At 43.5% G+C, this 13,904-nt stretch overlaps 1 protein-coding gene across 1 annotated transcript in view; it reads left to right on the plus strand.

Annotated features, from left to right (window-relative positions):
* CRBN (cereblon) overlaps positions 1-13,904 on the plus strand; it is a 63,863-nt gene that overhangs the window by 26,753 nt on the left and 23,206 nt on the right. Inside the window, exons 2-5 of the mRNA XM_025207691.1 lie at positions 2,378-2,480; positions 5,294-5,406; positions 5,908-6,110; positions 6,824-6,973. Coding sequence (XP_025063476.1) covers positions 2,378-2,480; positions 5,294-5,406; positions 5,908-6,110; positions 6,824-6,973 — 569 coding nt within the window. The remainder of the gene's footprint in view (positions 1-2,377; positions 2,481-5,293; positions 5,407-5,907; positions 6,111-6,823; positions 6,974-13,904) is intronic.

Genomic DNA, 13,904 nt, shown 5'->3' on the forward strand with positions numbered 1-13,904 from the left:
GGGCCCAGCCCTGCACTGGCCTGCCCGTGGGCCCGGCCCGGGGCTGCGCACGGCCCAGCAGCCGTCGGGGCCGGACGAGGAAGGAGCCGGGCTGTGCTCAGGACAAGGCGCGGCGTCGCCGTCTGTAGCTGAGGTCGGATATTCGGGGAAAAATGTTCTCCCCAGGAGGGGAGTTAAACACCGGAGTAAAACTGTGCTCCGCGTCTGCGGAGGTTTTTAAACCCGTCTTGGCTGCGAGGATTTGGTAGGGGCGGGCGGGCTTTTGGGCGGCGGGTTGGTCGTGGGGAGGGACCTGGCAGTGCCCCCCCGCGCTTGGGCTGGCCTGGAGGCGACGTCCGGGGTCCTTTCGGCCCCTGTGGTCTGGGTCTGTGGCCAGGCGGAGACCCGGACCCGCCTCCTTCTGGGCCCAGGCAGCCTCTCCGCCTGTGGCTCGGGGCGCCCCTGGATCGGTCACATAGCGGATTCCGGGATCCACTCGGGGCACCTGCAGCAGATTCGGGCTGCTCCTGGATTAACTCAGGGCACGCTTGGCAGGCTCAGGGCACCCCTGGATCGACTCGGGGCACCCCTGGATTTTGGTCATAGAGCATCCCTGCATTAACTCAGGGCAGTCTCAGTAGATGCACAGCACCCCTGAACTGGCTCGCAGCACCCTCAACAGACTCATGGCATCTCTGGATCGACTCGGGGCTCCCCTGGATCATAGAGAGCTTCCCTGGATCGACTCGGGGCACCCCTGGATCATAGAGAGCTTCCCTGGATTGTCTCGGGGCACCCCTGGATCATAGATAAAAAGCATCCCTGGATTGACTCGGGGCACTCGGCAGATTCAGGGTACCCCTGGATCTGCTCAGTGCACCCTCAGTAGACTCGGGGCACCCCTTGATTGACTCAGGGCACCCCTGGATCTTAGTCATAGAGCATCCCTGGATTAACTCGGGACAGTCTCAGTAGGTTCAGGGCACCCCTGGATCGACTTGGGTTATCCTTGACAGACACGTGGCAACCCTGGATTGGCTCGGGGCACTCTTGGCAGACTTGGGGCATCCTGGATCGACTCAGGGCATCCCTGGATCATAGACTAAGAGCTTCCCTGAATCGACTCAAAGTACTTGTGGATTAACTCCAGGCGCTCTTGGCAGACTCAGGGCACCCCTGGATCGACTAAGATTTTTTTTTTTTTTTTAAGAGGGGACCGACAGTTACCGGGGCATTGAAAGCTAGAACGGCACCATTATGACAGCCATGGAGATGCCCTGCTTCAGGGAGGAGGGTGCTGTTTCCCAGTTCAGTCTATGCCACATCATCCTGTGTGATTAACAGCGCTCCCCCCTGCCCTCGTTTTGAACCTTTGACCACCACTCCCATTCCTGTTTTGTTTCTTATTTGTCCCATGGATTCAGTTTACTCGCATCCAATAGCTCTTTCTATTAACGGGCAGGGCTAACAAGTGCTCTGTGGGCCTAAGACCCATGTTCCCAATGTGTGTGCAACAGGCCTGTGTAATAAGCAAGGTGCTTGAGGTGCGGGGGGAGCACAAGAAGGGTTTACAACTGGGTGTATGACGGATGGAAAGTTGGTCAGGATTCATTGTTAGCTCGATTTTACACTATGAGAGCAAGGGGTCACAACCTGAAAGAAGTCAGCAGGCAGTTTAAAACGAATACCAGGCCCTTCTTTTTTTATTCCTTAAAGGTTGGAAGTTGTTGCCACCAGAAGCTATGGACTTTGAGAATTTAGCCGAATTTAAAAAGGGGTTGGACACATGGTCCACAGAAAGGGTCATTGGTAGCTATTGAGCACGGGAGTGAGGGATGCAGCCTCTGAATCGGAGCATCCTAGATCTTAAATGCCAGAGGCTGCAAGTAAGAAGAATAGTGGAGAAAAAACCCGAGTCAGACCCATTTCCCTCTCTTTTTTTTTTTCCAGCATCCACTTTCTGCCACTGTGACACAGGCCTTTGCACAGAGAATATGAGTCAATGACCACCAAGTAAAACTGTAAGCCCCCACTAGTATGGGGGGCCACTAAATGCACATCAGGTGATTTACTAGGGACAAATAAGGAAGAAAACAGGAATGGGAGTGAAGACCAAAGGTTCAAAATGATTGCACCGAGGGGGGGTCACCAAGTAGAGTTCACTGGACGGTGCCCTGTGTAACACAGGAGACTGAACAAGATGGACCTAAGGCTGATGCAGTAAATGGCAGTTCTTATGTAAACCCTAATGTGTTTTTGAAACTAACTGGAAATAGTACTCTCCTTCTGGAAGAAGAGTTGTGCTTGTACAGTTTTGTCAGTGAGCTTCCTAAGAATTAGATATTCAGCCTCTCTTGAAATTCAGTGAAGATGATGGGCCTAAATCCCCTGAACTCATCTGACAATACCATCTTTAATCTCCCTTCCCTGCATTCCCATTTGCTGTCTCTACAATGATCTTGATAGTGCTTTCCTACCTAACCCTACCAAAGGCTTTAAAGGTCAGTTCTTTAACATTTGTCATTTGTTGGAGTCAATATAGGTGCTTAAAGTGGTTGAACTTGGTTCTACAGAGTAAATATGTAACATGGTCTGTGGTTTAAGTGCTATCCTTGGCATTTGCTTGGACTTCAGCAGAGTTTTTAATATATTCAAGATCACATTTAAATTGCAGCTAAAAGATTAAATGATTTCTTTGGTAGGTGAGATGGGTAGGCTGTGCCTCCAGCTGTATGTTTCTGTGATGTAATTTAGTAGGAAAGTAAAGACGCCGGCACTTTTTTACCCTCCTCCTTGTTCTACTGCAGTGAAATGAGTCATCATTCCTCTCAGACTCTCGGGCTCACTCAGCCAGCACACAGCAGTCTATGTTTTGGCAAAAATGAGTAAAAGTTTTCAGGGTGCATTTGATTTTATTCCACTACTATTGCTTTCTTTTGTGTTAAATAAACCACCTCTTTTCTGTCCGGCCTTATTTAAAAAAAAAAAAAAAAAAAAAAAATCCTAACTGTTGATACAAATGAATGTATCACTTCATTTGTATCGTGGTGCACTTGAATCAGAATATCGTATTAAAATGTAAAGCAGAAATCTCTTGGTCATGAAGGTAAAAAAGGACAATCTACCACTGAGTGAAGAGCGAGTGATTTCAAATATATACATAATTCCTTCCTGGAGGTAGGGGGAGACAACTCTTAAAAAAAAAAAAAAAAAAAAAAAAAAAAAAAAAAAAAAGAAACAGAAAGCTTTTGTCAATAACTGACACGTTGGTTTTAGAGGTAGAAAATAAAGGTGAAAAAAGAATGAAATGAGGGGGTTATCAGACCTGGCCATTCCCTGCCAAGGTGCAGACGGCATGTTAATACATCTCAATTTGAGCCAGCTTATTCAACTATTCACATGAAAGGAGGAAACGTTCTGTGTGTTAGGTTCATGATACACGCAGGTAACATTATGTGCTCCTGTGCAGAATGGTATGTAATTTCATTAAAGTTAATTGTCCAGCAGAACAAGTAAGAGACTATCAGCTAAGCTTTTGGAGAAGGCTGTAATTGGCTTATGTTTGTGATGGCCAAAGAGGGGGATTTGTGAAATGCCATTTCACAAATGGCATTTCCCATTGACTTGCAATCCCCAGTTATTGTATGGACTTGCAATCCATACAATATTTAGCTTATCTTCAGATTTAGACATTGATGCATCAGTTTTAAGATGAACACGCATTACTAGGGTCTTGGAAGGCTGGTGCAGTTTCCTGGGGGTCGGTTTTTGACCTCCCATTCTCAAAATGATAGGATCTTAGCAAGGGTATGATTTGGTAACCTTTGCTCCCGTTTCAGAAACAATAAACTCTTTGTCTGCTAAAATACCTTTTCCCCATATGAAAGAACATTCTCACTGTGAGTTGCGAATAAGATGCAATCTCTGGTTTTTAATTGTTAATATCGGATTCATATTTTTTATTGATTCTTTTTAAAAATATATTTAATCATAAAGAAAGGTGGCCAAGTATAAATCTGGTGTAAAGCTTATATATTCTCCTTTGTTTGCTTGCATTGCATAATGTTATATCTCAAGGTCTGAGTAATATATTTTTAGCACCATTAGAATACATGGGTAAGCTCTGTTACTCAGCAGTTGTTGGTGCTAAAATCCTGCAAATCTGTATACAAAACTTATAATAACGTCTGCCGTAAAGGTCATTTTCATTATTCTTCTGAAGAAGAGGTCAGGTGCAGTTAAAAGAAAACTTGTTTAATTAACTCCTTGTACTACATATGGGATGTAAACTAACATACGTTGCATGCATATGTCACGTGGCCATGCTTAGATTGATTCCAGTAGCTAAGACTTTACAGAGACATGCATCATTTTGGATTTTCCCATTCTATTTCTCTCTATTTAATAGTCAGATTTTTTGTTTTGAACGAATGCTAGTTTTAAGCGAAGTAGCTTTTTTCCAAACAATATATATGAGTCATTAAAGATATATTTTATATAGGACACTATGTACTGCACATGGGTTTTGGAAAGAAAGAATGGCAATAACTTAATCACATTCACATCTAAAAAATATTTTTAGAAGTAACATCTAATATTGCTGTAATGAAAGACTGGAGGAAAAACAGTGACTTCAGATATTGTTTCATTTTGTATTTGATCGCACTGGTATTTCCTTTCATAATAGTAAGCTTCCCTTGCTGTTTATAGGGGTCTTTCATGCAACAACAGGGGAGAGGATAACAAAAGAGAATATAATGACCCAAAAGGTCTGTGGAAAAGATGTAGTATCTGGGATGACATCTAACTCATCCCAGATATGATTCGTATATAGACGTGACTTAACTCATACTATGCAAGGGACTAGTTTTCAGTTTTAAATGGAATAAAATATTCAGCGTTTTGCTACATAACATAGTTTTCTGGGTCCCTCCAGTTACGTTCCCTTGACTGTAGAAGTTTGGAAATGAGGTGAGGAAGTACTGCTTCTGCTACAATTGGAAGTATATAACGATGGTACTAGTAAATATAATAACTGCTGCCACTCATTTTCTGGTTGGACCTTTTCAACTAAATTGCCAGCTTTTGGCTAATTCTACGGCAATGTGATTTCTTTCCAACAGCCGGAAGACGTTTTCTGTAGGAGTCAAACATCTGTTTTTTCCTGTTGACAAATATGAGGGTCATTTGCCTTTGGAATGACACATACTAGGGGCATTATGTAGTCTATTTTTCAAAAGCCTTTGATTTTTTTTCAAGGCAGCTTGTTACTTGTTTGTGATGTTCCTACACTACATTCTGTTTTGCTTGTTAGCAGAGAGCGAGGAAGAGGATGACACTGAAATGGAAGTTGAAGATCAAGATAGTAGAGAAGCTGAGAAGCCAAATATTATTAACTTTGACACCAGTTTGCCAACATCACATATGGTAGGTGGTTTTCTGCTTTCCGCAACGGAATAAACATACTTATGAAGTGATTTCAGTGTTGCTTTGATATATTTTCAGAGTCCAGTTTTTCAGGCCAAAACCTTTCATATGAAGCGTTTGCCCAATTTGTGGTATGCCCAAAGTTGGCTAATTGCAAGGTGATGGTTCTTTTCCTCATTCTTGGTTGCTAAATCATTATGTATTTTCCTTGTATTAATAATTAATTTCTGTCATTGCCACAAGGATCTTATGTGATTTCAAGTGCAATGGGTAGGTAGCACACACAATTGTGAATATGTACCTAGTGAGTTGAAGACCTCAGAGACCCTTTGTACTAGTGCGTTAGAACCACTTTTCAAAGTCATCGTTCCTTCATTTACCAGCGTTGCTTGTTCAGGAAAGTTGTAAGTTCCTCTGGGACCCTTTTTCACATTACATCTCCGAAATATCAAACCCAGGTGGTACAATTTTTTTTTTTTTTTTTTTACTTTCGGTTGACAGTATTTGGGTTCTGATATGGAAGAGTTTCATGGGAGAACGCTGCACGATGATGACAGCTGCCAGGTGATTCCAGTGTTGCCCCATGTGATGGTGATGTTAATCCCAGGACAAACATTGCCTCTTCAGCTTTTTCACCCGCAAGAGGTTAGCATGGTGCGGAATTTAATTCAGAAAGACAGAACCTTTGCTGTCCTTGCATACAGGTAAAATACTGGAGTGGATTTACTGATGGTATGCAGCACATGTTTTATCATTGATTTCTTTGGGCAGTAAGTCAAAAGTCGATGACTGAAGCACTTCTGCAGTAAATTACATGATTTAATGACTCGGAATTGTGGGATAAAAATCCAAGTTTAACTAATAATGAAAAGGTTTTATTTGGTAGTTTGTGATGATCATATGAAATTGCCCAGCAGAACTTTTTCACCATTGAACCAGTTTGGTCTTACAGATGTTGCGAGGTCATACAGGAGACCAGAGAAGATATTCTTAGACCATTACAGTTTTAAGAATTTTGGTGTGTTCATTACCAAAATTTTAAAGACTCAATTTTTTTTTATTTATCACATTGTGATGATAATATATATAAAAAATTTTTTGAGGATTATCTATGTGCGAAGTTGGAAACATTTTTTGCTGCATGATTTGCCAAGGTTATCTTCAAAATGAAAAGAGTACATTGTTTTCCTTTGCCAGTAATTCAGGTAGCTGAAAAGATTTCTTCAAATTTACTGTAAAAGTATTCATTATGAGACCGGTATGGATAATTTTGGCCCAGGAGGATGGTCGTGAGGCTTTTTTTCTGCCCTCACAGGAAATTGTAAATGAGTAAAAAATTAGTAAAATATTACTGAAGTTTTGAGGAATGCTGTAAGTTGATGGTTGGATAATGTTTTATCTTCTGCTCTTTTTTTAGTAACGTACGTGAAAGAGAAGCACATTTTGGAACAACAGCTGAAATATATGCCTACCGAGAAGAACAGGAGTTTGGAATTGAAACAGTTAAAGTGAAAGCAGTAGGAAGACAGAGGTTTAAGGTGCTTGAAATAAGAACCCAGTCAGATGGGTAAGAAAATACAGTTCTTCTCTGTGCACAGCAAATCCTTATTATTAGCAGCCCTTTTTACTGGGGAGGTAAAATAAACCTATAGCTCTGAATTTCTGAAGAAATCTACTCTTTCCAGGGCAAGATTTACCTATGCTGTTAAGTGTGTAGGAATAGCATTCGTGCAAGGAGTTGGACCAGACACTACTCAGAGGCACTGAATTATTTAGTTATTATAGATGATAATTGTAGGTGGGACTGGTAGTGTTAACCATAATTAAATGCTGTCCATTTTAAGATTTGGTTGTCGCTTATAACTTTGCTCTAAAATTCTTTATGAAGATTGTCTTCCTCAGGCTGAATTTTTCTGGAAAACTTGAGCTAGAGTCATTCATCTGAAAGACTGAAGATGAGGTTAAGGAAAACATGCTGACTTGCCTAAATTCTGATAACACATACTTTGAAAAGTTCTAGTAACCCTTTGCTTTGGCGCTGGGACTTGAACTTGAAGTATGCCCTTTTTGACATCTCTGTATCTTTTTGTTGTCCCCATAGAAACCTGTTCAAATTTGTCTGTTTCGAGCCTTTGAACATTATATTCCCTCCTTTCTCAGTAAGGACTTCTCAATTTTAGCAGCTAGTTTGTACCAGATTGGAGCCAAATATACACACTGTGCCAGATGAGTATTTAGCAGGATTCTTCTGTCAGTTGCAGCTCAGAACTGCGGTAAACCAGGGTTGTCCCCTGAAAATGAAAGCAGGAAGCTTGTCTTTCCTATCCTTTAAATGATTCTGCCTGATAAGTTTATTCAGTACAGAGGAGGAAGTTTCCTGACACAGAGGGGATGGTATTTGCACGAACGGGTGTTAGTTGGAGGAGTGGAGGGATAGACATTAAGGGCGTTTTTACATGTGCTCTGGAGGTGGAAGGGGGTGCTTTAATTAGAGTGGCTAAATAAAGCGCCCACATCATCTCGTGTATCGACGTCCCCGCGCATCAAAATGGTGGTGGGGGTGCTATAACTAAGGCACGTTTGATGAACTACAGTTGAAGTGCCCCCAACACCATTTTGAAGCATGGGGACACTGATACACGAAATCTGGAGCCTGGTGGAGCACAGTAATTAGAATGCTCTAGCAGACTTGATTAATTGAGTCTGCTTTGACATGCTATAATTACAGCACATTGGAGCAGCCTCCTTCCACATTTATAGGCACCCCAAGACCAAAGGCTGGTAATAGGGATTAAGGCACTGGGAAATCAAGTGTGAAACTTGGATTGGATGAGGAATGGAGTCTGGAAGCTTGCATACTGGGACTTGGAGCCAGTGGGCACTTGCTGACTGGGTCAGGGAGCCAAGGAAGGAAATGCTGAGGCATTGAGGAGCCAAGCTGCACAGTTGATCTGGGACTGGCAGAGCAAAAACCTTAAAGCAAGAAGTCAGGGGTAAATGTGAGATCCTGACACTGGACCAGGAGTATAGGGAAGGAGCAGCCAGCACTGCGTGTTACTGCGCCATGTACACTACGAACAGTTAAATTGCGCTGCTACGGTGCTATAGTGGCACACTGTACCAGGTGACAGTGTAGTATACCACATAGTATAGTATACCACTATACTATGGTGACAGCGTCCCCACACACTCCCCCAAATATCAAGCAGTCCCTGCTGGTGACAGCAGCAGCAGGCAAGAGCGCACAGGGCGCTCGTGCCTGGCACAGGTGGGGCACAATTCCAGCCAGCACTGCGTGTGGGGGTGAGGAGCGCAGCCTGCCCAGCCCACCTTTGTTGTGGGGGCTCCGTGCAGGGCGCCTGCAGCTCCCGCACTTGCACTGGGGAAGCCCCACGCTGGAGCTGGCTGCCATGCCCGGACTCTGCCGGGAGTAGAGGGAGCCCTGCCCCGTACTTCCCTGCGGAGTCCAGAGTGAGCTTCCCCTGGTGCGAGTGCGGGAACTGCAGGCATGTGGCGTGTAGTCCCCACAGTAGAGTAGGCCAGGCAGGCTGCAATTCTCACCCCCCTGTGCACAGTGCTGGCTGGAGTCACCTGCTGCGCAGGGCCTGTGCCAGGCATGAGCACCCTCAGCCCCCTGCCTGCTGTTGCTGCTGGCAGTGTGGGCACTTCACTGGGGGTGGTCCCATGACCCTCATCCTCCCTTGCACTCTACAAACCTCACACACGCACACCCTGCCTCCACAATCCCCACCAACATATACGCACACTGCAACATGCCCTATGCCTCGCCACACATCCTCACAACCCCCCACACACCTCCACACCCCACCATACACACACACACACACACCCCACCATACCCCCCCAACACTTCACCACATACACACACCCCCTACCACACCCCACACACAATATACAGTATTTTATTTTTGAGCTATTATGCCATCACCTCTCTTTAGACTGCACAAACACAAATCATGACAAAATATTTTTTGTAATAAAATACATTATAGTAGGTGTTTGACTTTTAGTGTATGATTTGCTTTTTTCTGGTTCTAAGATGGCAAGTCCCTCCTCCCAAAAAGTATGGGATGGGGGGGCAAGGAGGGGGACCCCCAATGGCAAATGTCGGAGGTTAGGGCGCGGGACTTCTGGTCCCAAGATGGCTATCCATGGGGTGGTACAACTGTCAAGGGGCAGGGCTGCCCTTACGGCCCTCAACATCTCACCAAAACTTGTTAAGTGTCCCTCCACCCAAAATAATTGCCTGCCTCTGATGTACGACCTTGACAGAGATGCATGGGTCAAGCTGAACAGACTGAGATCAGGATTCAGAGGCTTCAAAACAACACTTTATAAGATGAACATCTTGAACGGCCCTCTGTGTAAGCATTGTCCAACTAAGAGCACAGCATTTAATCAAAAGCTGTAATCTTTATAAATGTCCAGATGGGGTAGGTGGAATCTGCACATTGAGCGATAATAGCAGATGGTGGCTCATAGATTTGGAAGTTGATATCTGATGCCCTATAGAAGAAGACGAATGTTTACGAAGCCCTCAGCTGCTACAGTGATGAGAACCATGGAGAAACCGATTAGGAAATTAATTATTCCGATTTGAGAACAAGCTCTGAAAATACACAGTAAATTAAGATTTGGGACCAAACATTGTAAGATGAAGATAAAAAATACTGAATAGCTGCTCATGAAATGAGCATTATCTCTTCTGTGCACTGCGTACGGTAGCGGACTATCGTAATGCCTGTATGACCAAAAGTGTTGTATTAAGATTGTACAAACAGCCATAGTTCTGGAACTTCTTAATGCTGGAGTGTTCAACTTTGCAAAATTCTTAATTTTTTTTAGCATATTTGTTATGTGTAAGGATATAATTTATATTTGGGTATGCGTTTTAATTTTTTTGCTATAACCACATGTTACATTAGTTATTAAAAAACTGGATTTCTGCGCAGCAGTCAAAACCCAAGTATCTGATTATCCAAAATGGCAATTCTGCAATTATGTTATCACTTTCCAGTGGCTGTCACTGCTTTGTGGGGTGACCTTGTGTCAGTCGCTCCTTGATCTGTGCCTCATTTTCTCATTGTAATAAGGAGATAATGATGCTGACCTCTTCGTTAAAGCACTCGGATTAAAAGCTGGATGTAAGAGCTCACTATTGTTAGTATTTACATATTCCATTTTTGGACTCGGTGCATCCAGCCAAGAGTTTTAAAGTTTTTCATTAGATGTTTCTTTAAGTTTCTTGCCTCTTTTCTGCATCTTCGGACTCCTCCTCTGGCATATCGCAGAATTTTAATAGCAGTTAAACTGTCATGCTCTTGACTTTCAATTCAGAGATTCCAGATTAGGACTATATAATGCTCCTGATCAAATGGTTTAATTCAAGGTAAAGTAATGTAGCTTATACTGAAATGAGCATAGTAGAAGTAATAGGAGTTTGCTAAGAGCCACGTTTTATAAAGGCTTTATTTCTTTGATGTTATTATGTGGTGAGGGTTTATACCAGGGGCAGGCAAAATGCACCCCACAGGCAGCATGCAGCCTGTCAGGTGACTTCATCTGCTCTGCTGGCGGGTGCCTATCAGTTCACTGTATCCAGGCTGCCCCTGCTGTGCCTGAATGGGGCCAAGGCCCATTCACTCCCACAGGGGTAGTGCTCCTACTCTCACCCATGGGATGGTCATGGCCCTGACCCTGGCCTTGCAGGTAGAGAAGTGGTGGTGGGGGGAGGTGGTGGCGGTAGGAGGAAAAGGGACTGGGGAGCGGAGGGCGGGCAGGCAGGAAGGTAGGGAAGTGGCAGGGGAAGGGCAGGGAGCAGGGGAAGTGGTTGTGGTGGTGGGTGAAAGCAAAGCAGCAGCAGGGTAGGAGCGCAAGGCCCGTGCTGGTCCCCCGGGGCTGGGACCAGGCTGGTTGGGCAGCAGAAGCGTAGGCCAGCTGGAGCGTGGGGTCTGTCTGGCTCCATCGCATGGGTCTCAGATGCAGTTCCTGGGTTCTCCACCCAAGCTTCACGCCCTTGGGGGCAGCCCAGTCCCGCTTATTGCTACATGCAGGTAATGGGGAATGGCATGGAGCTCCGTGCTGTGCCGACTCTGCACTTGACCCTGCTGAGCCCCATGATCTGCATCACCATCTTCATCACGCGGTGCTTCCCCCAGCGGTGCAGGGCTTGGGCATGTGAGCCCCACAGGATGGAGCCAGTGGCCCAGCCATGTGTAATCCTGGGACTTCCTAGGACTGTGCGCTACCGGGGGACTCTACCTGCTGGTGCCGCTGGCGGCGGAGTCTGTGCGCAATGGGAGATATGTTTGTATGGGGGTCCCAGACAACCATACACCCGCAGCCCCCCACAAACCCTATACCCACCCACCCATACTCCACATGCACACACACCTACCTGCTTTCACCCACCCGTATTCCCCCACACCCCTCCACGATATACAAGAGTAAGACTTCATTTTGAACTATTATGCAAGCTCCTCTATATACACAACACAAATGCACACAAATCGGGACAAAAATATTTTTTGAAATAAAATTAAAATATATTATTATAGATGTTTGATTTTTAATATATAATGTGCTTTTTTTTTCTGGTTCCAAGATGGCAAACCTCATTCCCAAAAGAAGTATTTCCAGAGGCAAGGGGAAGGACTTACGGTGGCAAAGGTCAGGGATTAGGAGGAGCAGGACTCCTGGTCCCAAACTGGTGACGAGAGGGCATACACCTGTCAAGGGGTGGGGCTACCGTTGTGGCCCTCAACAACTCACCAAAACTCATTAAGCAGCACTCCAGCCAAAATAATTGCCCACCCCTGGCTTATACTTGTTTTGCTATGAAACCAATATGATTTATTGACATGCTGAGCTATATTAGACATCTTCAAAATATAATCTTAAAATCTAGCTGAGAATTGAAGACCTTGTGCAATAAAGACAAACACTTTTTTGTTTGTTTGTTTTAAAAGCTTCCTTGTATGAGGAATTTACCAGTTGAAAGAGGCACTGGCACTTGGTGTTATTTTTAGTTTGGCCTTTACTGTGAGCCTTTACATCTGTGTCATTTCCACAGCTTTAGATTTTAACTTGGGTGGCATTTTCAAAATCCATCTCCTTTTCTGATCAGACTGCCAAAGCTCTTGTTGAGGCTTTCATCACTTTGATTGTTGTAATCTAGTTGGCTTTTACTACTGCAGCTTCAAATCAATTCAAAACTTTGCTGCCAAAATCATCTCCCTCACTTGTTGATTTGTCATTCACTTCTTCAGGTTATTTTATTGGCAGCTTCTTCACCACGGATCAGATTTCTAATACTTTAATTCGAAGCTTTCCCCACGCTCAGCTCAGCGTTATCTCAGCTCACTTGTTTTATGATCCTCCTTCATTGCAGTGAGGCTTGTCACTGCTCCCTTTTACCTTTTCCTGTGCAGCCTCTTTTGTGCTGATTGCTCTCCTGAAATCAATGTTGACTTCACAACCCTTTCTTTAGGTCCCTTTTTGAGATGGTGTTTCTTAGGATGCCCCCCAGTAAACTTCATGATGATATTGGCTGGGTACATGGTTTCTAAGTAGACTTCCATTTGTGGAAAAAAAAGACATGTTTTTGAATTGTACACTTAATTAAGAAGAAATATATAATCTCTTATGTTACTCTGACTGTCATCTGTATATTCCCATTAGTTTTACTCTTTGTGCTGTATCTTGACCCAATTTAAAATTAAACTATCCTGCAGTAGGTGCTGTGTTTTGCTGCGCATTTGTATAGTGCCCTGGACAGTCCATACTTCAGCCTTTAAACATTACAATAATACAACAGATTAAAAAGGTTTCCTTTAAAAATGCATATATTTGGAAATTAATCTTCATCTGCTACTGAAAATGAGCAACATAGGCAGTCTGACTATTTAACATAGCAACATTAAAGAAGCTTTTTACATAGCTGTGGGGCTGTCTAATTAGCTAATGAATTCTCTTGCTTTTTATCATAACTGCCAACTACAAAATGAAGTAATGTGTAGCCAACTAAAAAGCATTATTCAGCTTTACCGTTCCTTATCTAATTTTTTTGGCTGGAGAAATCGATCTTTTTCAGTATTGGTAACTAGAAAGTTGTTGTTTGAACACAAGATGGCAGTACATGATTAGCAGTTGCATCTCTTATGAAACTAGAATGGATGTAGCAAAGATAACCATGCAACTGTTCAGTCTTGCCCTTGGAACATCTTACAATAGCAGTTGTTTCACCTGTGATTAGGAAAGGAAACATCCTTATTACGCAGCAAAATATGAATGAAGGCAATAAGAAATCTGAGCATATCTTCAGGATTCTAGTACTAACCACAGGAAGGTTATAAAAATTATTAAAACAAGTTAAATGATATGTAATTATTTGTTTTTTTGAAAGGGTAAATATAATTGGAGGCCTCCAGACCTTATGATTCAGTCTCTTACACATTTTAATCTTATTGAATAATTGG

Source organism: Alligator sinensis, unplaced genomic scaffold, assembly GCF_000455745.1.
Source record: "Alligator sinensis unplaced genomic scaffold, ASM45574v1 scaffold984_1, whole genome shotgun sequence".
NCBI lineage: Eukaryota > Metazoa > Chordata > Crocodylia > Alligatoridae > Alligator > Alligator sinensis.